The 25,198-nt window shown below is 42.6% G+C and overlaps 1 protein-coding gene across 7 annotated transcripts in view; it reads left to right on the top strand.

Moving 5' to 3' along the window:
- Positions 1-25,198, top strand: part of ZBTB46 (zinc finger and BTB domain containing 46) — a 45,882-nt gene that overhangs the window by 8,088 nt on the left and 12,596 nt on the right. For 6 of the 7 annotated variants that reach the window (XM_082065646.1, XM_082065647.1, XM_082065650.1 and 3 more), the window contains 3 exons: positions 863-1,001; positions 7,773-8,742; positions 19,938-20,216. In XM_082065646.1, the coding sequence (XP_081921772.1) occupies positions 948-1,001; positions 7,773-8,742; positions 19,938-20,216 (1,303 nt within the window). In that variant the 5' untranslated portion in view covers positions 863-947. The remainder of the gene's footprint in view (positions 1-862; positions 1,002-7,772; positions 8,743-19,937; positions 20,217-25,198) is intronic. The other variant, XM_082065651.1, reaches the window with a different exon arrangement.

Genomic DNA, 25,198 nt, shown 5'->3' with positions numbered 1-25,198 from the left:
CTTTGATGTAGTGACTAAGAGTATATAAACAACATAAAGTTTTTAATACAGTATAGTCAGAAATTTCAGATTAAGTTAAATGTTGCAAGTGTAGGGAATATGCTATTCTGAAGAAAATAAAGTGTTTTGCATAAGAAAAACAGGTGTACAAGATTATAGCAGATGTGCCCTCACAGGTAAAAAATGTTTGTGCTGATGAACTATTCCAATTCTTTATACCTTGTAATAATAAATGCTAATATTTCATCTGAGAAGTCTATCTGTGAAGGTCCCTCACTATACCTAAGTATCTATATTTTAGGCAGAATTTTCAAAATCTTTGGATTGTTCAGTCTCTTCACCAAGAATGCTGTCAGCCAGCAAAACTGGCCGTTAAATGTTTCAAGAGGAATTTTGCTTGAATATTCCATTGCAAACTTGATTTTGTGTTTTTTGAGGAGTTGCGTTGGTCGCTTTTTAACCTTGGTGTTTCATAGGTCAGATAAGGTGAATTAGTGCCCTTCAGGGCCACAAATGTCTCTTTAAAAAGTCATTAAAGTGAGAATGTTTTGAAAAGCTACCAAACAGGAAACACCGTTGTTTCAAGGATCTGTTTGAAGTTTTACTATCTAAAATTAGACTTTTTTTCTTTCCCCCCCCTGCCCCCATACTTTAAGAAGTACCTCTTGCTTGTGTTATCGCAAAAAGGTAACCAGGATTTAATTACCCCCAATGCATTGATGTGCTTTGAATTAACGTTTTGGGGGGTTCATTGTTATAAAAAGGGGTGTTATAACTGAGTTTGGAAGGAAAGCACTTAAATATGGATCACTGTTGTTCGATAGCCTTGTCATTTAATGCTAATAATTTTGTTTTATTGTAGTTCCGTCTTTCTCCCCCAAGAGCTGCCAGCGGTGCTGTGGAAAGGTGCAGAACAGGGCGCTACCTGTGCTGCCCTGGGGCTGTTGATGTCCTCAGCTGTTGTAGGAGAAACACTAGACCTGGAACCCAGTTTGTTACTGGTAAGAAGTAATTGCCCTGGATTGTTTTACATTTATTTTTTGATATTCAAATTTTCATGCTTTCTCTTCAACAAAATCACTAGAAATCTTTTCACTGCTCATTCCTTTAAGAACACTACAGCACAGTGGCCATCTCTTTTTTTTTTTTTCCCCTCCTGTTTTTATCTTTACAGTTTCTAAATTTCTAATTCTAATTGCCATTCTTCCAAAATGTGGCAGCTAACAGTTTTCCCTTTGCTTTCACTCGCAGACCTGGTTTTCTCTTGAAATTCTTCACCAGCTGTCACAGCTAATGAAGGTTAATAAGTTGATTTTTGTAAGATACTTTCAGAAATCCTTTCATTTGGTTGTCCTTCTGCAGCATGCAGCTTCTGCACCTTCTAGCTGGCCCCATAACCTCAGGTGGATGGTTTGACAGGTCAAAGGCCAGAGCCATGTCTCTGGTTTGAATTTCTGGAGTAAAGAGTGAAATGTGTAAGGAAGCTCCCTGTTATTTTATGTTCTGCTTATTGGATTTAGATTTTACTTGTGATTTGTGTTTGGGTTGCAGAAACAAAGCTTTGATATGGAAGACTAGAAGCCTGTAGAATTTTCCGTGTCATTATTTTTGCCAATATTGCCCATTGTTTAATTCCTAATTGCATCCAGATCGATGAATTTTCATGGTAGAAGCAATTGTAAAATGGTGATGTCTTTAATATGTTTCCTGACTAAATCTAACCTGGACAGACAGGGAGTTGAAATCTCTTCACCTGCTCTGGTATCTGTTGGTTCAAGCAAGTGATTTCTGTTCTACTGTGTTCCAGCTGCTGTCGGTGTAATGCTTGACCTGCTGCTGCTGTTTAACTTTGCTCATGGACTTTCTGGTTTGTAGCATGAGATGCTAAAAGGAGGTGTTGCTCTAATGCTCTGACTGGTGGGGTTGTGTTGGCTTGAAATTGGAGAAATTGTAGTGAATCCTCACCAGGCAGATTTTAATGAAATACTGGTAGAGGCTTGTGGTGGTTTCTGTTTTTCCCTACAGTCATTGAGAATTGAGCAGGCCTCTGAAATTGGTAATAAGAGTAAAACTAGGTTGGGTTTTCTTAAGTTCACTGAAAATCATCTGCCTCCCAAATTCTTGCCTGTTCTGTAGTTCTATAGTATTTCTCAACCTGAATGACAACACTTTCATTTTCTTCCTGCGACCCCTCCCCTGTAAGGATGAATGTGCGCTGTCGGGCTGTAATTAACCCTTCTCGGAAAAGCGATGTGCTGGTGTTTTCTGAAACCCTGAGCTGTGAGTCACCGCTTTGGCCCAAGGGTCCAGTTTGGTCTGTTTACAAACACCCGTCTGTTTGTCTTTGAACTCAAAGTCATAGTTGCAATGACCAACTTAAACAATGAATGATGGGTCTTGTGGATCGGAATAGGGTAGAAGAGTTCCCTTGTTTTTTGGCAACCATTCATTTTCACAAAGTGTTACTTGCATCTGCTTTGAACAAGGCTGAACGTACAAATATAATTTTGGGGTACCTAGTATCAAGAAATAAAAGCTCTTCTGTGATTTTGTGCTCTTCTTCCTCAAACACACTTGTAAACAAACACTGAACTTCTGGAGACTCCTACTTGTAACGCTCTTTGCAGGGAGTTGTTACCCATTAATATCCCAAGTCTTCTGCGTTTTCTCTCATTTAGGAGAATTAAGAACAGGTACTGTCCTTTTCGGTTGCTCAGGTTACATTGCGGTTTTTTGTTCTGAATTCTTTTTAGCGCAGGGCATGCGGATGGGAGTAATCCTCTGCATTTCTGTTGGCTTTAATGGGATAAAAGTGAAACTCATGCACACGCTGTGTCTCGTTGTTCAAGGAGGCGTCTCAAGCCCAATCTCACCTTACAGAGCTGCTTTGCAGAGGAATTTAAAAAATGCTGGAATGTCTTGGGAGTGGAGACATGGACGGGGCAGAGGGGAAGCAGAGAAGTGGGGCGTGTTTGTTGGTTTTTTGTATAATAAGCCATTGGAGTGAATTTGAGTTCTTCCTTAATCTGTTTTTAGTTTTCTCTGAAGGGTGAGGGGGAGGAAACAAGGCATTTTTGGTGAAATTCCAGTTGGCATGTTTTCTCTAGGGAGCATAGAGTGGCTGCTGGAGGAGGGCACTAGTGAATATTTTGGTACTCTGTAACTTGTGTCCTTAGTATTAAGTGTGGAAACATGTTTAGGACATTGTAACAGACTAAATGTCATGTAGCTTACATTTTTGGTTCATTTATGTTCTTATTCTGAGAGAGCAAAAAGTGAACAAACCAACCCTATCAGCAACAAAACCCAAAAAAACCCTCCAGCCCTTTTTGTTTGTTTGTTTTCCTTCCGAGCGAGGGGAGTTTATTTTTGTCCCCACTGATTCCCAGGGGACTACACTGCACAGGCTTTCATCTGTGTTCTCCAGTTTTTGTCTGTGGCTTTTTGTCAAAATTCAAATAATGCCCTGAGCTTCAGATGCAACACATCTGTACCCCTTAATTTTACTGGCATTAAGATTTTGGTCTGGAGACTTAGGATGGGTGTGTATTGCGAGGTTGGCTCTGGAAGTGTCGCTGGTTACTCTTTATACACCTGTCCAAGGGTAGATGAAGATTTTGTTTATTTAGACTCTCATTGTGTCATCAGGTGATATTTTCATGTTCAAATAACTGTACGGATAGTGCAAAATAAACAGTTTTCGCAGATGCTGTAGTTGTTGAACCAGGTTCATTCTAGCTAGGCTTAAGGGTTGTATAAATTATTAATGCTGACTTTAAGACCAGGTTTTTGACAACATGAAAAATGAAAAGCTGGCCTGTATCTTGACTGAAGTTTGCATGGAAGTGATTATTAAATCTGCTCGTTTTGTTCTTTTTGCTGTTACATGCCAGTGTTGTTTGTTTAAGCACAATTTTTTAGGGTTTTTTTTTTTGGAAAAGTAATAGACTTGAATCACTGTACTGTTTGCAAATTGACTTATGAAGAAAGCCTGATCTGCAACAATTTACTTTGTGTGGAACCCACCGATGATATTCCATGTGCTGTGGCCACGTGCTGCCATCGCAGGCCCAGGCCTAAAGGATTGGAGTAGGCTCTGAATTCTGGAACCCTTCAGTGTATTAACAAGACCTGAGATAAAACAAACAGTATATCGATCTTTGAGGTCTGTTTCTGAAAAATCTCCACAGTTTATTCCATCCTTCCACTAGAAGTTTGAAGGGCACTGCTTTTCTGAAGAAATCTTTCCACAGCATCTTTTAAGTGGAGATAAATATCGTTACCAGGAAAAGGGGAAAAAAACCCCAACAAGAAGCCACAAAACAGCATGTAAAATTGGAACACAAGAGCACTGGGTTTTGAAGCTTCCTGAATTTTTAACTACTAGCAAATTGCCTTAAATTTAACTTGGATTAATTCCCTAGTGATCCTTGACATTAAACGGATGTTCTGGTTTGACATGAGTAGACAGAAAACTAATTAATTCCTCTGAATTTGAGGCATATTTAATTTTCTCCCCCAAAGACCTCTCTTTTAAAAGGTAGCAGACCTTGAGACAGGGGGAAGATCAAGACATCTACAATAATAACTGCTGTTTTGGAAGATGTTAAATTTTATTGATGAGGCTGAGCATGGGAGTATCAACATAATTTCTCGTGCACCCGGAAGTGTTGTGATGTGCCCCCCATCAGTGGAACGGCGGCTGCTCTTTGATGGGCACCCTCCCCATTCATCTCTCTGTCCCTTTATACTTAAAATACTTTGGAACAAGGACAAGTTGTCTTCCCTTTGGGTAGAGGAATGTATATTCTCATTATTTTTGCTTGTTTTCTTACATTCATCATACTTTAGCATGCCAGATGTTTTTGCTTCCTTGTCCAAAAGGTACCTCCCCACCCTCTGCTCTTTCCCTGGTGTCCTTGGAAATGTGGGCCATGCACAAGGATGGGATGATCTGACTAACAAGGTTCATCCCCGGCTTGCCTGGAGGGCGATTCCTGTCAAGGGCTTGGTGGGCAGGAGGGAGGCCAGGGAGGGGTTGATTTTTGTTGTTATGTTTAGTAAAAATCCCTTGATTGGGAAATAAAGTCAGAGAAGAGCAGTTTCCTAAAGAGGCTGATGTGCTTCCTCACTCAGGAGGACCAGGTTATTCAATGCCTGAACCTCAAACTGGTCCAGTTTAAACCAACAGTAGTGAGAGGCAAATATGTTAATCTGGGTTTCTGGCGTAGGCACCTTAAACCCACTGAACTAAGCTGAAAATACATGAAATAGTAAAGAAATAAAATCCCAAGGAATTGGTGTAATTTCCAGTGAAAAACATTCCAGAAGAAAAGCTGCTGTTGCATAAATTCACAAAAGCAGGTGAAGACATTGACAAACACTCCTAATACTGATCTGCATTAAAATCAGGAAGAGAAAATTATCCTTGCAGGAGACTTTTTCTTTTTTTTTTTTTTTTAATTTTTCCCAGCCAGTTCCAGGGAGATGCTGCCTTGGAATGTGGATTTTGATACCTGTGAAGGAACAGCAGAAGGAAATTCCATTTCTGAAACATTAATTGTATGCTGGGAGGTTTTCTTGCGTTGGTCTCCGAATTGTGGATATGGCAGCTGTTGAAGACAGGATTGGTGATGGACAACTCACTTTATCCCATGTGGCAATTCGTATTTCCTGAGGGCACTAAGCTGACTCTTCAGCTCCTAAAAGTAGATGCAGCGGTGGTTTCTGGAATAAGGACAAAACTGAGCTGTCGTTCTGCCTTACGAGGCAGTTCTCTCAAACATGGAGACATTGGGATGCGGTGGCAGAGACTCCAGAGCCCGGGTTAGAGCTGCTGCCAGCACAACCTTGTCAAGCCAAACACCTGAAAAAATGATTTTAAAAAAATTTTTGTTTTTCCCGACTCTGATTCTTGGTTTGATTTTTATTTATTTGAGGTGCTGATGGCTTCTGTGTGAGAACTTGATTTGAGGTCTCCAGGAAGATTCCGGTGGTGAACAGGTGGTGCTGTTCAGATAGCATAGAGCTACACTGTTAATGACATCTTCCACTTGAAATTTTAAAAAAAAAAAGCATTAAAAAAAGGATTGGCTTCTTTGTGCATTCGATGTTCAATTCAACGGAAAAGCTGTACAGGTTTGAAACAGATGAACACGAGTTCAGCCCCTTTGTGTTGCAGGAAGATGCTCCTTCTTTTCTGAGGGAATCAAATGCTTCTCAATGACCAGGTCTTGCAAACGAGCGATTCTGCTGCTTGTGGATGCGGCAGCTCCGTCCCTGCGGAACCCGAGAAGCTCGTGCAGCCCATCTTGCTGAAGCTGAACTTGTGAATCAGCAGGTGTCTCTCCAGGAGAGAGGTCCTGCCGCACTGATTTCTGCGGGCTCAGAGGTGGTTTTCTAACCCCAACTGCAGCTGTTTTGCTGCTGTAGCTGATAACAACAGCAGAGCCTGGGGAAAAGGACTGAGGTCTCAGGGGTCTGTATTTCACAGTGAGGAACCCACTTGCCTGTGTCGGGAACCTCTGAATCGTGGCTGTCCCAGAACTGCCCGCTGCTCTGAGCTGGTCTGAGCAGATGGGACTGAATTTCTGTTTGAACTCGATGTTAGAAAGTTGCTTCAGGCTCACATCAGCCTCCTTACTGAGAGTGCTTATATTTAACCATATACGCTTTGAGACCACAAGGCCACAGAAGCACAGTGATTTTGGTTTTATCAGCAAACCCCAGTTGCCTAAATCCAGGCTTCTGATGTGTGCGCCTGCCCATAATTACACTCAGGATTTGGTCTTGTCAGCACATACCAGTTTTACAGTTGTATGTTGACATGTGGACCCAATTCAATTTTACAGTTGGAACTTCTTATATTGGAAGAAATACAAGTTTTTTGAGAGAAAGGAGTTCAGAAGTTCTGTGAATTTTTACCAGCTTGATGGATGCTTCGTTATTTTGGTCGTAAGCATCCCTTCTAAACATGAATGTTTATATGATTATTAGAATTTCTAATAACCCAGTATCTCAGGATGGTTGTAGGGTGAACTTGGAGTTATAAAGCCAAGGAAATAAAACATTTTATTGTAAAGTTAAAAATATTGTGCTTTTAAGTAGTTAAGACTCAAATAATGTAAATTTCATAGTTCTGATCTATTGCAAGTTTATTTGGGTGGGGACTTAGAATTTTGTGATCTGCGGTCCTGGATTTGCCTATTGCTCTTCTGACTTGAACCCGGTATTTATAGCCCTCAACAGCAATATAGTGAGGGAAATAGCTGCTTTCAGTTGGCTTTTGCTGTGGGAGGGTTTCAGATGCTCACTGTGCTACACATCGTGCGTGTTCCCTTGAGGAAAGTGTGCTCTTCAGTAGTTTGTCTCCGTCAGCACAGTTTCAAGTGTAGTACTTCTTTCAAAACCAACTTCATTAAACCCAAACAGTAAAAACCGACAGCTGTTTTACCCAAATAATTTAAGACAGGTTTTTCTGACAAGTCAGTAGTAATTTAAAGAAATGTTTCTCTGGGATGTTACGAGCCCCTGGAGGACTGAGCCTAAAATCTAGTCCCTTTTAACTTAAATTATTTGAAGTCTGGCAACAATAAGCTGCATCGTGTAATGAGTGTGCAGTCTTTCTAGGCAGTAGTTGCATTTTGTGACGTTCTTTCAAGATGAACCCAGTATTTAATTTGGTACAACGTGGGGTTTGTCCCAGTCTTTGAGAAACACATCCGTAAGGTTGTGTTGGGTTTTGTAATGCTGTCATTTCCTTCCCCACACAGGACTTGTGGAAGAGGAAGCACAAAGATTTCCAGATGAATAACCGAAAGGAAGATATGGAGATTGCTTCCCACTATCGTCATCTGCTGCGTGAGCTTAACGAGCAGAGACAACACGGCATCCTCTGCGACGTCTGCATTATCGTGGAGGGGAAAATATTTAAAGCTCACAAAAACGTTCTGCTCGGGAGCAGCCGCTACTTCAAAACGCTGTACTGCCAGGTACAGAAAACTTCCGACCAGGCCACGGTCACCCACCTGGACATTGTCACCGCGCAAGGCTTCAAAGCAATCATTGACTTCATGTATTCTGCACACCTGGCGCTGACCAGCAGGAACGTCATTGAGGTGATGTCAGCCGCCAGCTACCTGCAGATGACGGATATTGTACAGGCCTGTCACAACTTCATCAAAGCGGCTCTCGACATCAGCATAAAGTCGGACGCCTCGGACGACCTCGTCGATTACGAACTCGGAGCCCCTTCCAGCAGCAGCACGGATGCTCTGATTTCGGCCGTGGTGGCCGGCAGGAGCATTTCTCCCTGGTTAGCTCGGCGGACGAGCCCAGCGAACTCTTCTGGGGATTCAGCCATCGCCAGCTGCCACGAGGGAGGCAGCAGTTACGGAAAAGAGGATCAAGAACCAAAACCAGACAGCCACGAAGACGTGTCGTCCCAGTCTCTTTGGTCTAGTGACATGGGCTATGGGTCTTTACGGATCAAAGAGGAACAGGTCTCACCGTCTCATTATGGAGGGGGCGAACTGCATTCTGCGAAGGATAGTGCAATACAGAGCGCGTTCTCGGAACAGGGAGTCGGGGATGGCTGGCAGCCCTCCGGGCGCAGGAAGAACCGCAAAAATAAAGAAACTGTGCGGCACATCACGCAGCAAGTGGAGGACGACAGCCGGGCAAGTTCGCCAATGCCGTCTTTTCTACCTGCCTCAGGATGGCCGTACAGCAGTCGAGACCCGAGTAAGTCGTTCTTCCAATATTTTTGTGGTTGAAATTAAAAATGTTAATTAGATCTGTTTAGAATATGATGTTGTCAGTCACTGAAATAAATTAGCTTGCCGGAAACTGAAAAATGTAGAAACTTGTGTTGCAGACGATTCGAAAGAGCCAAGTGCTGGTCCTCAGCGTCACAGCAGCGCAGGCTGGTTCCCTGGGAAAGAAATGGATAGTTTTTGTTTTGGCCTTGAACATAACAATAGCCTAAATCACTCCCAAAACACCGTTCTAATTGTTGGAATTAATAAGAGAAAAGGTTGGACTAGTTTATAGCAGGTGTGCAAACTGGTGTCAAGGTTGAAGAATTTTTCCTGCCCAGTGTACTGGTGATGTAATCACACCACACACAGGTGTAATTTAATCTTAATAATACTACCTGTAGTACTTCCCGATATTCAGGTGTCCCTTTCTCATGTGTAAGAAATCCACCAGTGCTTGTTGCTGGTAATGGCAAGATAAATCTTTGGTATTCTTAAGAATAATGTGGGTTTTATGTACTAAGGCTTAAAATGTATTTTGATGTGTAACCACTTGTAGTCTGAGATGAGTGGCTGCTTTTAAAGTGTACAGCAAAATGTTTTATTGACTTCTTTTGAATCTTCAGTAGTTATTTTTCTGTCTCAAGAAAACTGTCCTGTTTGATTAATGAATCACTGGCAATTAATAGATTGAGGAATACTATTGATACAGGAGTTTGGGTGGTTTTTTCCTAAGGATTTCAAGGAGTGTGGTATTAAACTCCCTCGAGCTGACTGGAAGAACTGAGTCTGTGCTGTTAGACTGTTTCAGAGCATACCAGAGCCCAAGGCTGCCAAGAGAATGGTTTGTGAGATTATATACCCTTGTGTTGCCAAATTCAGATGAAAAGAGCAATATAAATAGCACTGCAAGTCTGAGGAGTCTTTATGGGCTGAAAAAGGATGTTTAAGTTGCTTATATACTGAAGTTTAAATGTGGTTTTCATTGAACGGGTAACTCTCTACAAATGTCTTTAGATTTATTATGTCTTACAGTTATCTGCTGCAGGAAGCTTGCATGTAATTATTCTAATTGGCTGATGATAAAATCTAAACAATGTCAGTAAGAAGGAAAATGTGAGATAACTTAAGATAACAGTGATTTATGGTCAATCCTGGTTTTATAATGCATGTATTTCAGGCTTGTTTGGAAGATTCAGCATGGGTTGCCTGTTACGCTATTCACACACAAATATTCTTTACTCTCATGACATCCCATAAAAACAATTCTCACCTGCACTGTCTGGGAGGTGTGTGGGGTTTGGACGGTGGATGAATCAAACCAGCCGTGTTGGAGGGACTGCAGAACAGACCTGCAGCCCTGGTCACGTTAACAAACTGCTTATAGACTGAATGTCTTTATTGAAAACGGTGCACAATATAGGAGGTTGTGTTACTGGAAGCTGATTGAAGTTTTGATCATTTCTTCCTAATTGTTAAGGAATTAAGAAGTGGCCTTTTTCTTACAGCTGTTGGCAGATGAGAGGAAGATGCTTTGGGCTGTTGACTCAGGCACTATTGAATTATTTGTTCCAAATCTCGACCTAAATGCGGTTTCCCGTCAAAGGGGTGTTTCTGATGATGGGAACGGGGAAGGTGAATGGCGGTGGCTGGGGGAGCAGTTTCAATATTCCACTAGTGCTGGTAAAGCAAAAGGAAAACTGAATATCAACATTTTTCATTGCCCAAAACGGGAGGAATGTCAGAACCGAAGAGGCACAGGGGCTGCTGAAAGTGTCTGTGCTGAGCAAGGGGATATTTGTGTGCTGAGCTGCTTATGGTTTCTCATGTGTGAGGTGAGCAGAGATTAAATTCTCCTTTCTGCCCAGCTGGAAAGGGACATTTCTCTGCACCATGGGGCTGAACTCATGGGATGGGTACGTATGGACTTCACAGCCCGGAGTGTCTCTGTGCACTTCCCCTGGACAGGAGGAGGTCTGCATGTATTTGAGGTCAAATTTTCTTGTCTTTGGGGGGATTATTTTGCTCTGGTCTCAAAGGATTTGAGATCTGTGCCTGTGCAGTTTCAGGTCACACTTAGACATCTTGCCAGCAGCCAGCCTATGTGTGCTTGGGGTGAAATCGGGCTTGGGCGCTTGGTGAGGTTTCTTCTCTTTCAGTGTGAAGTGAAACATCCCCGCTACCCGAAACCTTCGCTGTCCTGGTCCCCATGGGCAGTGTAGGGTCTCTGGGTCTCGCATTTGTATTTCTCATCTCCAGCAGGTGGGAGCACTCCCCTTGGGAACTGCTCTGTCTCGGGGGTCCCCAAGCTCCAGGGTTCTGCTCAGGTTGGTTTTTGGTACCCCAGGTTCTTCCCTCTCCTGCTGCAATTCAGAACTACTCTAAGGTGCTGCACACTTAGTTCCTATGCACGTAGAAAAATTGATTTTTCTTGCGTGAAAAGGGATACTGGCAGTTGTCTGCAGTGTGTAATGAGTATTTGGGATGTGTTCAACTTTCAGCTTGCAGTTGTCTTTGATTTAGTGGTGTCAGGCTTCATTCTTTAAGACAGACTTCATAGGCTAGGGCTCTTTTTCTGCCTTATTTATTTAGAAGTGTCCCCATCTTGTATCGTTCGTCACCAAGATGAAAAGGTACTCGCTTGCTGAGGAAATGGGTGTTGAATGTTCTCTCATAAGTAGCTAAGAGGAGGAATAGTTTCCTAGAACTCTTTGTTCTTTGAGGCTCATTCACTTTTCTGGCCCATTTGGCAATTTGAAGATACTGCTTGTTAATTCCTAGAGCCCTCCTTGTGGGATAACTTGGGTACCATTTGGAAGTGCCCTTGTACTGGTGGACTGACACAGACCTTCGGCAATGCAAAAGCTGACTTGGGAGAGTCCATCTGAAAAGCTCAGCGTCTTCCTTCATAATTGTGGCAGATCTTCGTTTTGTCCTGCCTGCACGCAGTGTTGCATTTCAGCATTTTGCAAGGTGGATCTTGCAAGTAACCCTTGCATCACCGTTTCAATTTGGTGATTATTTGAGGCAGTACAGTTCACAGATTAAAAATACTCCCCTTCTCCTGTGTTATACAGGATTACTCAATGTATGTTATATTGCAAAGAAACTCATGGCAGGCACTGAAACTTTGCTTTGGAAACAACTAACAGTTCATTCACGCTTGATAGTGGTGCTTCTTTCAGTGAGAAACGTTCTTATCGCTATGGGCAGGGTGTACTAAAGTGTTCTGGATACATAAGTAGGCTGTACTTAAATATGAATCAATAGCACTGCAAGAAGGCACGGAATTTTATTTAATTTTTTTTTATTATTATTGTTATTTTTAATTGAAAGGAGAAGAAGATTCTTTCCAAATCAGCTGTTTTCCAGATGCTGGTGGGTGCTGCTGAGAGTCTTTGGATTTGATCACACTACAGATTAAAATAAAAAAGGAGTGTCTGGAGTAATCTTGTTAATGGTAATGGAGCCTCATGGAAACAGCTGAGATTCTCAGTGTGTGCCATGAAGAGTGGATCTTCTTCCTCCAGGAAAGAATGATCAAATAAGACTTGCAATAGAATCCAGACCAGGTGGAGGTGGTAACTGAGGACATATTAAGCTCTTGTTTCTGCAGGGAGAAGCAGTCAAGCACACAGCTTGGTGGGGACCATCTTCCCATGCTAGTTTCAGTTTATTAATTTGGATTCTCTGTTTAGCATAAAACACATCAGGTTTTTTCTTTCTCATCCTGTTTGGGTTGTTGAGGATGTCGGTCTGTCATTCCTTGTATGAAACATTCATATATATGTTTTCCTCACCAAGCAAATTAACTTGGAACAGCGATTCTCCAACGTAAACTGAAGGATGGGCTTTTGTAAATAATGACTTTCTTCATAACTGAGCCAAGAAGAATTTCCTCCACAGACCTGCCAAAATAACAGGTCTGCCTTTTATTTTAACCTTTTTGCTTGTACTTCATAGGTTTTCCAAAGAACTATGCTGCAATTTGTTAGTGTTAATATCCCAGATGCTTACAAATTCAGAAGTAGTCTTATCATGAGCATCTTCATTTTCCTTAGGGTGCTGTTTCTTTAACATTGCTGGATAAAGATTTACAGATTACACATCCCGAGTGCCTGGACGGCAGGATTGGGTGGTATTTAAATGTTCTCACCAAAGAGGACAGTTCTCTTTACTAGAAAAGCTGTTCAGCTGGTAAATGTTGCTGGTTTTGCCTCTTTGTATAATGGAAAGCTCTGTCACTTGGTGGGGTATCTATTGGAGAATTTATTGATGCTTTTATTAATGTGTTAGTTCAAACACAGTAGTTATGACTCAGGAATTTATTTCTAAGGAAACACTCCCACACGTCTTCAGAGTGTTTGCACCCTAAAGCTGCGAGGGGATTTTTGTGTGCCAGTTCACTGTGAAGTCAAGCTGATCCTTTTCAAAACAGAACAGTCTTTTTAAAAGACGCTGCAGCTTGGGGACGTTTTGCTTCACTTTGGTTGTGTGTGGTGAAATTCTGTAAGAAGAGCCTCACAAGAGCCCAGACCTGCATGGGAGGGGCGGATGGGACTTCACCGGGTCCTTCTGGCTTTGCAGACTTCCAAGTTCCTTTAATATTTCCCCATCAAAACCTTTAATTGTGCCCAGGTTTCCTCCCTCGTGGCGAGGAGCTGTTCAAGCTCATCACTTTCCAATGATACCATGGGATTTCAGTGCCTGTGACCAGCTTCGGGTGATGTCTGGAGGCAGCTGGTGCCGTCAGCCTTTTCCTGCCCCCTCCTCTGCCTCTGTTTTTGGGGAGCAAATTGTGATCCTGGAGCCGCTGGTGAGCGCAGAGCCGAGTTGGGTTGTGTTGGGAGCTTGTATTTCACAAGGCTTCAGAGGGACGCAGGGAAGAGCACTCGGTAAATAATTCAGGTTCTCTGTATCACCACAGTTACAGGCTGACGAAAATATTAGGGTGCAGCTTTTGCAGGAATAGCTCTTTGGAGTTCCTGCTGTCAAAGGTTAGGTCGGGCTGTTGTCAAGTGTGGAGACTCAAATCATTGCTTCAGCCCCAGACACAGTCCCTGGCTCCCCCGAGCTGTGAAACGGTCCCACCCTGACCCAGCTTTAGCTCCGCTCGGGCTGTTTCCTCCCCACCCCACATTCCATGTTCCCAAAGCCGCCGCCTCCTCTTCCTCCTCCCTGTGGTACCAGCCCTGACTCTGTTAATCTGCTTTAACCCCAGAAATCAGAGGCATTTCCCCTCCTCAGTGCCCTGCTCGCTGTTTTATCTGCTCCCTGTGCCCAGGTTACACCACACTCACCTTTACACACACCTCCCATTTTCAATTTTTTTCCCCCTTTTTGTTTCTGTACCGAAATGACAAGTGAAAAATTGAGAAGGTTTTACAACTTTAACATTAAAAAAAATTCTACTTTGCAATCATCACCATTCAGGACTTTCACTTTCCAATTTGAAGTGTCCCTTTTCATGAAAACACAGGAGGAATTCATTCTTCAGACCCAGTGTCTAGGAATCAAACCCAAACCCTAACTTTGCTGTATTGTGCTCAGATACATATTTTTTTTTTCTACGTTTCTTACAGACGCTTATTTCGAAAGCTGAATATTGTTCTCGGGGATTTTCAAAGGTTGTCACTCGGCGTCCTGTCACAAGTACCAGTGTTCTTATTTAATGTGATGCTGGAGTGGTTTATTTCTGTCCTTCGTGTTCGTGTCTCTTCACGTGCAGATGTGCAGCAGAAAACAACCTCAGTCCTTTTACTGCCAGAGCTATCAGACTTAGGAAAAGAGGTTAAGCTTACAGGCAACCTTAATATTTTTAAAGTGGTAGTCTGTTTGGAGTTACTCTGTATATTTGGGAGAAAAACAGTGACTTACGGTATTTCTACACTGCCCAGTCATTCTTGCTCCTGCAAGGACCACTTTATTATTCTAATTTACAATAGTTTCAAAAATAGCTAACTTATCCAATGTAACTGTTTCCCCCTTCTTTAGCTTTGGTGTTTTGTTGTTTGCATGGATCAGCTTGGCCAGGTTTACTCTGTCACCCCATGAACAGGTGAGGGCAGGAACAAGCAGCCGGGTTTTGGGGCCAGGAGCTCCTTTTGCTGACACACCATGGAAAAATATCTGCAGAATTTGATTCAGTGGTAGAAAAACAAATATTACAGGGAAAGGATCAAAATTGATCTTTTTTTTCCAGATACATGGAGCAACAGAGGGAATTTTCCAGTTCATATTTGTACATCGATTACTGTTTTGGAGAAAACAAAGGTGGAGAGATATTTATGCTTTTAGAACACCACTGCAGAAATATTAATGTAAAAACAGATCATATTGGAGGAGAACAAGCTTGGTTTATTTTAGAAATGCTGTTCTAGAGGTATCGAGGAGAACAATTCTGTCAGTAATAGATCTGTGATGAACATCCTATGGCTGGAGGCTTGAAAAGCACATTCTGGTGGGACTGGGACCTGGAACAGAGGAGGGGGAAAGTGCAGCCTGAACGACACACATTCTTGGTTCCATAAGGATTCATTTAAAATATCTTGCAGTCTTTGACATACAGGCAGCTTTTCATTGTCATCTATGTCATGGTTAGATATCTGTGTTTGCCTGATAATTTCCTGAGTTATGAAATCAGAGCTTATTCTGCATGCTACGCACATTTATTATATCCATGTGTATACTACTATGTTTGTAAAATAGTGTTAATCAAAACCAATACAGCTCATGGCATCGACTCTCTGTGTAAATATTATGGTATGTGAGAGCACTGGCTTTTGCTTAACAAATAGTAAAGGTGTGAATTGCTTGTGAAGGCTTTCTGTGGGCAAGGAAACGCAAACTTCACGGGTATTTTTAGTAGCTGGTCAAAGATTGTCATTTTTCCACCAGCCCGATGCTCCTTTTTTCTTTATTCCCAAGAAAAAAACACTACAAAATCAAAGTGCTTTTTTCCCCCGTGAGTTTAAAAATTAATTATGCCTTTTGCACATAAGAAGATCAAGCCAAATCTTCCTAAACTTATACAAGAAACATCATCTCTGAAACACTAGATGAAATCTATTGTCGTGCAGATCTGTATAGAGACTTGACACAAATAAGTAGAAGAGCCTCAGAAAATTGAGTCTTTGTCTTCACCAAGTTTTCTCCAGCAGGGTTCATTTTGGGTCATAATTTGGTGGTGTCCTTGAAAGGAAAACCTTTGAGGTGGCTCCCACTTTCCCTTGGTGCCGAATTGCACCCCCACGCTCTCCTGCAGTTGTTCCGGTGAAACATCTGTGCAACCGAGTAGAGAACCGGATCGGGGAACTGACGGGGGTTTAAAAATAACTTTTATTTTAATAAACCAGATTTATTTTTAACATGATAGTAGTTCCTGTCTCAAGTTCAGCTCACAACTCTGTGTAGTCCTGGTGCAACTGGGGGATCAGCAGGGGAGGGGGCAGGAATGAGGATTTTGGGGGTGGGAGAAGGTGCTACTGTTGAGATCTCTGCTTTTTCTGCCTGTCCTGTTGTAAACAAAAACAATGACATTTGCCACCACACTAAAAGTGACACAGGAGGGTGAGGAATGATCTGCTGGAAGGTCATGGTGCCAGAAACAACATGAAGTCAGCAAAGACAAATGTTTGGGACAGAATAACCCCACACACCAGAACCGTTTCGGAGACACATGGAGATACCGTTGGCCAAAACTGTGATACTAGGCCCTTTGTTTCATTTGAAAATAAAAAATAATAATAAAAAAGAATTATTAATCCAAGTCAACAAACTAATAAAGCTTTTCTAAAGCTTCTGTGTTTCGGAAAGTAGGCTGGTGTAAAAGAATAACTGCAAAATAATTCTTTGCTAAAGAGCCTAATGAGCTCAGTGTTGTGGGGCAGCATTAATCCTGTGTTTAACTCGCTGTCCCAGGGCCGGTGTGAAAAATGAGCCGTGGAGGGGTGGACGGAGTCGCTGCAAACAGCAGCTCGTTTCCTAAGCCTGGTTTACACACTGTTGAAGCGCTGTAGTAAACAGTTTAGATTACTGGGCAGTGACGGATGCTTTTGATTCATATAATTCTTTGGCTGGATCGTGTTAAAAGAAGCTGTTTTCCAGAGAAAAGAGAGAAGTGGTTTTGGAGGCGCCCTGAAGAGGAACTTTGTCCGGTTTGGGGTTTTGCTGTAGTGAGAGTATTTTGGTACTTCTGTGACTAAGTGGATATTTATTTTGCCTTAATGTGTATTTGATTAGGTTACATCAGCTATAAATACTGGAAGCTCTAAAGGCTGTATTTCACTGTCTGTCTCTAATCTTGGCTTTTGAGGAACGTTTAATGTCTTGTTGCGGTTACAATTAATCTGCGTGTGTTTTGGCAATTAGCGGTGATGTGCAGCAGGCAGCGGCGGATTCTGGCAACTGTCAATCAGCATCTGTAATTGGCTCTGAAAAAGGAAAACAGAAGGTGATTTACTGCCTGCCCGGCTATTTGGCAACACCGTTTTGTGGACAAACAGCCTTTCTGGCACAAGGCGTTTGATTTGCTGTGATTTGCCGTGATGTGCCGTGCCGGCGCTGAGGGGCAGGGGAGCAGCGTTATCATGGTTTTGGTTTGATAAAGCCGTCTGTTATGTCACTGGTTTAATGGGCGAGAATTTTACTTTCTTTGCCGCCTTTTGAAACAGCTGCTGTTTTGTAAACTCTTGTAATTATGCTGAAATGTTTGTTTCTAAAGCAAGCTTCGTTACCATCTAGAAAAATGTGTATACCTGTTAATAGTGACGGAAGAGATGTAAAAATTCGAAGGAGTTGAATTCTCCTGATAATATGAGATTATATAAGTAAAACATAAGCAGAGGAGGGAAAAAGGTTTGATTTTCAAAGAGAGCAGCTCTGATAGTTCCTGTCGTTGCTGCTGTTTGCAGCTCCAGCCCTGGATATTCCCTGCACCTTGGGCTGTAGGAGTTACTCTGCTAATCATGTTTTTTTCTTCATTGTTTGCTTTGAGGCTTCTTGTTTTTTAAAGGAAGCGGGAAAAGTTAGCGGCAAGAGGTGCTGGCGTTACAGTCCTGCTTAGTAAAGTGGGTCTGAACCTGGTAAGGACCATTATGTGCTCTGGGCTGGGAGATGTGACCCCAGCTCTGCCGGCCGGACACCTCAGAGGAGTCACCGCGTCTTTCTCCACCACTTACCACCTCTGAAATGAGATAAATTAATGCTCTTCCTTGAGCTGTTTGCCAGGTTACAGAGGTAAGCGCTGCACCAGGGTCCTCGTTAGCGTCACCTGCCTCTTGCATTAACTATTTTTAAAGATAGTTTGAACCAGGAGGCAATAAAATGTTCAGGAACTGCAAAAAAGCCTCTTTTTCCGTCTGATAGCTCACTATCAATGTCTTTTCTTTGAATTTTTCCCTTCTACATCTCGATAGTACAAACGCTGCGAAGGTGGCTGTTTGTGGAGAAGCTTTAGCCCTGTTTGCCGGGTCCCCAGTTGGGGTTTGGGCACATCAGCTCTTTTCTGGACTCGGTAATTGCCATTAGTTTAAAGCACCTTAGAAACGGAGTAACAGGTCTCTTTGTAGAGGATGAGCAGAGAGAAGTGTAAGAGTCACTTTCCTTTATGTAAAATTACACAAATTACTGAAGCCTCTAAGAGAGTCGAAGTTCAAACAGAGAGACTCTAACTACACCTCTCAAAACCATAAAAGTAAACGGTGTTTTGACAGGGATGAATTAACCTTATTACAGCTTTTCATTTTCGTTTGGGTTGACTGATGTTTTTGTTAATAGTCTGTTACGTTTTTCTGCTGTTTCTGTTGTAAGGTGGCTTGGTGGCTTGTGTTTGTTTGTTTTATCAACTGTATCTCTTCTGTATAAAATGTATCCTGTGATATACACTGGGAGCCAGTGATTTCTCTCTATTATTCAAACAAATGACCCCAAGGAATTTATACTAATTATCAGTCTGCTGTTATAGGCTGTTTATTACTGGATTTTTCAAAGCCTTCTTATATGGAAGAAATGGAAGAATTTGGACTACCAGACTAAAATGATGAAAAAAACAGCACTTAAATGTTTGAAAGTAATGTCAGTACTAGCAGACTATCCTGAAATCTTTAAATAAATGAAGTTTAATCCAGTTGTTGGTTGTGGGGGAGGCTGTGCACGTCTGTCTCTCCATGGGGCACTGAGGTCTGGATGGGTCGGGGCAGAAGCGCAGGGTGCGGGGCGCACGGGCTGTGGAACAGCCCCAGCTGGGTGGGTTTGCTCTCTGCTGAGCCTCCGAGCGGCCACGTCCATCCGCAGACTTCTGGAAAAAGGGGGCAAGAAATGACACTCTTGTGAAAAGTGACAATAAGACCACAATAGGCAGTGGCAAGTTCTCAGTTATTCAGACCCATGTGTGCTGGTTTGACTGAAGATGAGTTAGTTTTCTTCATGCAGTTAGAAACCGTTTCATAGCTAGCACAGGCATTATTTGGACTTAGTTTGAGAACAAGAGAGAACACCCCAGCACAGAGTAAATGTTTTTAATTGCTCTGGTCTGAGAGCCGAGGACACTCTGAGCTCTGCCCACAGGTGTGAGGCAGCGCGGAAGGGGGATGGATGGACAGAGCTGGACTGACACCCAGACTGAGCAATAAGAATGTTCCAGCCCATTAGCGCCATGCTTCACATTTAAGGAGAGTCAGGGCCTTCCCGGATCTCCTGCTCTGTCTCTCTGGGGCGTTCTTGATACTACTTCTCTCACACGGAGCTGGTGGGGTTGTGGTTCAGGACGATTAGTTTGGCTATTTGCTGCTTTGCAAAGGCCTCTGAGCCTTTCTGCCGTTTTCCTTTTTTTCCCTGTTTGGGACCGGGGTGTGGTTTCCTGGGACTGGCTGCTCAGTGTGGACAGAGTTGGCAAGGAATTGCCTTGAGTATCTTTTATTTCTATTTTATATATATATATATTTACTAGTAGCGTATTAGTATTTTGTTATTTTATTAAACTGTGTTTATCTCAATCCAAGTTTATCCCTTTCGATTCTCTCCCCTATTGGGGCGGGGGGGAGGAGGTGAGTGAGCGGCTGTGTGGTTGTATTGTCCTCTCGGGTTAAACCACACACCGTGTTAGCCAGACACGCGCGGTCCGTGCGCCGCATCGCGGGGATGGGTCCGTTCGCATCTCTAACAGCGTCTCTGCTCGCGCAGGTGCTGACATGGCGGTGACGGAGCCCGGCGGCGCGGATGGCAGAGCGGAGCAGCTGGAGCCCTTCGGCGTTGCGGAGGACGGGCCGGCGGGAGGGGACGGCTACGGCCCGCAGCCCCACACCCCCGACAAGGAGGACGCGCTGCAGGCGGCCGCCGTCGCCAACCTGCGCGCCGCGCTCATGAGTAAGAACAGTTTGCTGTCGCTGAAAGCCGACATGCTGGGAGAGGATAGTTCTCTGCTGTTTGAGTACTTACCCAAAGGCACGCACTCTCTCTCCCGTAAGTTTGTGTTTTTTATATATTTTTTGTTTACTGGTACTTTAAGTGAAATCTTTAGTGAGAAGAAAATACAGGTCACTTGCTTGTTTCTTGTCACCAATGTGTTTATACCCAGTTTTAAGTCCTGCTTAATCCTGCTTCCCATAAAACACAGAAACCTCTGTCTGGTATCGATCCAACTTCATCATTAACTGCTGAAGCCGTGGAAAGAAGTATTCAGTGAGTGTAGCATTTCTCCTCAGATTTCTCTTTTACTTGTTTGCAAAATGGTACTTACAAATAACACACAAAGTATTTGAGTCCTTATGGCAGAAGAAGGAGCTGCAAAGGTTTTGAATTCATAATTGCCGGGTGTTGAAAGGAGGTTTGACTGTTGCTCCTGTGTCTGCAGAAACGCCTGTGATTTTGTAGATCGCGTGATCTTGACTCCTCACTATTTACTTTCAGACCTCTCGCTAAGTAATGAGCAGCTATTGATTGGTTTGCTATACTCGCTCATGGAAATGAGTGTTTTCCTCCTGGTGATCTGTTGGAGGTGGCTGATACGTACCATTATGTGTGGGTAGCTTATTTTTCAGCGTACTTTTGTATTTTGTTCATTGCAGTTGTAAAACAGTTTGATTCTCAGTGCACAAAGAAAGGGACGGGCAGGGGCCGGGATCCAGCTGCGACTGCCAGGGGGATTTATGCACCTTGTGACAGGACGTCAGCGGTGTCACCGTCTGTCACAACAAACTGGAGCAATGACAGGGCTGATCTCCATCCATCATCCTTCTCTTGGGTGGAGGATTTTAGATTTTGGTTAAATGCTGAAGGACCACTTGGCATAAAGACAAATGCATATAAGGCAGTCATAAAATTGGGCTAGAAATTAGAGTTTGCCTGACCAGCTGAGAAGTGGAGTTTGGGAACAGGCATGGTGTAGGCAGAGGACCAACTGGTTTAAGATAAAGCTTGATAGATGTAAAAGGGGGGTCAGTGATAGATCATCAAGGGGTGATGACTCAGGAGGTCCTTCCAGCCTGGATTTGAGGTCCCCGATTTCCAGTCCCCTCACTGTCACTTGCATTTAATTCAGCTGAGCTTTGGTTATCTCATGCTTATGGAAGCAAATTGTGTCAGAGGAGAAGGCAACTGCTGGCCCGCCCTGCGGCTCCCGTGCCGGGACGGGATGTGGCTGTGGCCTGCGAAGGGGACTTTTACAGAATCAGGAGTTAAGGGACATACTTTTATTTCATCTTACTCAGATTCACAGGTAGTAATTTATTTTAATCACTTGAAAAAGATGTTCTGATAGAAGACTCGCTTGCTTTTAAGTGGTGATTACTGAATACAGTAGGACATCAAGTTTAAGGAGGATTTTCAGCATATGAAACAACAGTAAAGCAAGTGGTAAGAAGATTCTGGAGATCTAAAAGCACAGTCTATGCTGGTGCGAGCTTTGTAGGTGTTTTTCACATTTCTCTTCAGACACAATTTGAGGATGTTGAGTCATTTTAAGTCCTGGGTTATATTAAAAAAAAAAAAGGTGGGGGGAGCAGGCAGCAGCACAGCGAGCGAGATTTTTATGTTTAAAAAAACAAAAGCAGCACAGTTTTAATCTGTCCGAATTGTAAAGGAAACACTAATTTCAATAATTTTAAGTGATCAATCTCTGTCGAGTTTCAGAAGTGTGAAGTGTGTCTCTACTGTTAACGGCTCTCACTGGCTCGTGTTGGTTCTCTCTTCCAAAGCACCACAGTAACTGACTCAAGGAGCCACGTTCACGTTTATTTTTCTTTTCTGGAGGAAAAGACTTAATGGAGGTTGACAGATCCCAACAGTATATTATAAATGTTTACAATTCTGATGAGCCATTTCTGAAGGGGATGTTACTCTCAGAGTTACTGCACACATTACAAGTTCTTATTTTTCTTCCATGTAGTTTGTACTGTTGTAAAAGTTAAGAGAGGATACCCCAAGGTTTGCGTTTTACCCCAAGTTCTTTTTTCCTAATTCACTGGATATTGTAATGATCGTATGAATTGTGAAATGACTTCACATTCCGCCGGTGGAAAGCAAAGCCAGGGATGTGTGTGGTGGGTGCTCTATCACTGGGATGTAAGTGCAGCGTTTTTAAAGTTAACTGCTTCAAACTAAATGTAAATATCTTGCCATTTGGGCAACACAGTCACCAGATAACCTGCAGCTCAAGGGCTCTGAGGATTTAGGACATTCATGGTGTGTGATCAAGAGTGACGTTCACATGCTTGTTAGAAGCCTAAAGAACATGCAGGTTTTTCAGAAAAAAAGTATGTGTCAGTTATTCATGGGTAACACTGAGGTCGTCTTGGGTCCAATTAATTATTGAACCTGCGTAGTTGGGTGTTGGGGTCGTTTTTCAGATAAGACAATAAATATAAGAAGGTCAGTTTATCGGGTTGTTCTTTGCTGATTTCCAGCTCAGCGATGCTGTTGGACTGAGCTCCCTGGGTTCATAACGTGTGTTTTATTTCACTGGTGATACTGAACTTTGGTACCGATGTTCTGTACGGTTACACCACATCTACAAGAGTCTCAAAGGCTTTAGTTGAATGTCCTTAGCTGGTTTTGCCAAGTGTAATCAAGAGAACGAGAATTTTAACGTTCATTAGAGAATGAGTTGGTTAGTTTACATCCTTGTTTTCTCTTTAAATAAAAAATCATTAAATTTTCAGATTTTGGGGCGACTCTTCCACATTTCAAACAGTACATTGCATACTTTTTTATAAGTCTAAGTTTGGCTTTTCCTGTTTACCCTGTTGCAACTGGAACTGTTTATAGAAGCAATTCCTCTGAAGGTTCTGGCCAAGTGATTACATGGTACACAGAGCCCTTTTCTTTGGGGCAAACCCGCTAATATGTTATTTTTAGTTGGTGGTTCAGTGGAGCCAATAATTTATACTCGCGCTGGATGTTTGAGGAACACATTTTACACAGTGCTCAACCTCGCCAAGAGGGAGTTAAAGCTGTTCAGTTTGGCGTGGAATTTTTGTACGTGGTAAACCAAGATTTAGGGGAGAATGGATGCAGTTCTAAACGAGATATTATAACCTTTGCCTTCTGTTTTCCACAGTAGTTTCTCTGTCAGAGAATACTATATCCATATAATACTGCTAAACCAGTGCATCATCTTCTGTACACAAAGCTGACTGAAGGAAAGCGCTTTTGATTTCTGATTTAAGAATTAAAATACTTTTCATTAAAATTCATTTCAATACAGTTTTAGGAGGGCAGAAGGTTTCTAGCAGTACCAGTCAGAATGGGACAAACCGTAAATCCAGGTGCTGTTTGCGTCCTTGTGTACAAACTCTGGGTCCTTTATGTGGGTTTCTCTTGTGTTACTTGCAGTTGTTGAAACCAAATAAATATTAATTATTGTTTTAAAAACTATCTGTGTACTTCGTGTTGTACCTTTGTGGCTCGCGTTGGGTGACGGAGTTTATTTTGTCTCCTTACTCTGTTTCATTGCTCGTTCATGAGCCTTCACTTCTCCTTTACCAAGTGCATAGTTTTGTGGGAACCTGTGTAATTCTGCAAAGGTGCTAATAAAGAATTAATCAAGCCAGACCCTGCTGGCTTCTCTTTACTGGTGTAAAATACTGATTGTTCGATGCCTCAAAGTTGTCTGGGTCCCAGTGTGTAGTGTCAGTGTAAACCGGGCAGTTTAAATCGGTTTGGGATGTTCAGGAAAAAAAGAGAACATGTGAATGGCAGGGCAGAATTCACTTTTTCCCCATTTCTTTCCTTTCTTGAATTTACAGGATTTTATTGTTTTGTTGTCATGTTGTTAAATGATAACGGCACCAGATGAGCACCACCAGGATGAAAACCTGACATACTGTTATCACACTTGAATAATAGAATTTAACCAAGTTAAGATTTCTGTCTGGGATCAAAGCAGAGGAAGGTAAATCAAACATCCAGCTTGTGGCACAAGAGCAGAGTTTCCTTCGATAGCTGGTAAATGTTGGGGTTGGGATTGTTCACGTCTCATAACCCTCGTGTGGGTTCCCTCGAATGCTTTCTCGTCACCCAGATCATGGTGCATTGTGTTCGGACGGGGGATAAACTTTGACTTGTTATTTGTAGCTGCATTGAAGAGTGTGTTTTTATGTGCATAAAGGTTTCAGACTCTTATGTGTTAGAAATAAAAAAGCCTTTAGGGCATAGAGTGCTTTCAATATGAATTTGTTTACTTTTATACCATATTTGCTTCTGATTTTGCCTGCTTGTTTTTAAATAATAATGACATGCTCAATATGTCATTCCAATATTCAGTCAAGGTGTTTGTTAAAGTTCATTTAACAATTCGTAACGTACGCTGAGCTTGATTTCACGGTCTGTATTTGTATGTAGATTTGCCATTGATCATCAGCACAGTGTCTGGAGTATCATTTACCGTGTGGCTGTTGCACAGCGTAGGCCAGAGGGTGTGATGATGTTATTCTTTTTAACTATGGTAGATTTTTAGAATGTACCAACTGTCAGGTATAATTGAATAGTTTTGTACAAATATTTGACCTTCCACGCTTGCTGGCTGTACAATGAAAGGAATGCTTTTCCCATCTTTTGTAAAGCACTTTGAGATCAAGGACTGGCAGCACTATATTGAATAAGACACCACGGTCACATCTCGAGATCTGAAGCTTTGACATAAATTTTCAAGAAAATTAGTAGTAGAATAAAGTTTGTGTGTTACTTAAAGATTGAATGTATGTGCTTGAGGTGGTGCTTCTCCAAGAGGTGTCTTTGCAAAACGCGATTGTTGGGGTTATTTGTGCATCTTCCTCCTGGTGGGCTCCGTAGTGACGGTGCCGTGCGATAGAACCCGCTACACACATCACGCATGAACGAGGCTTTTTGGGTGGGGGTCTGGTTTAAAATAAATAAAAGCAGCAAGCCTGGCATCCACGTCCTGCCGCTTCCCTCCAGGGCCAGCCGAGGAGCCGCGGCACCGCTGG

Source organism: Streptopelia decaocto (genome assembly GCF_964273445.1).
Source record: "Streptopelia decaocto genome assembly, chromosome: 14".
NCBI classification, from domain to species: Eukaryota; Metazoa; Chordata; class Aves; order Columbiformes; family Columbidae; genus Streptopelia; species Streptopelia decaocto.
The sequence above is the reverse complement of the archived record's forward strand: the minus strand, read 5'-3'. Positions and strand labels throughout refer to the sequence as shown.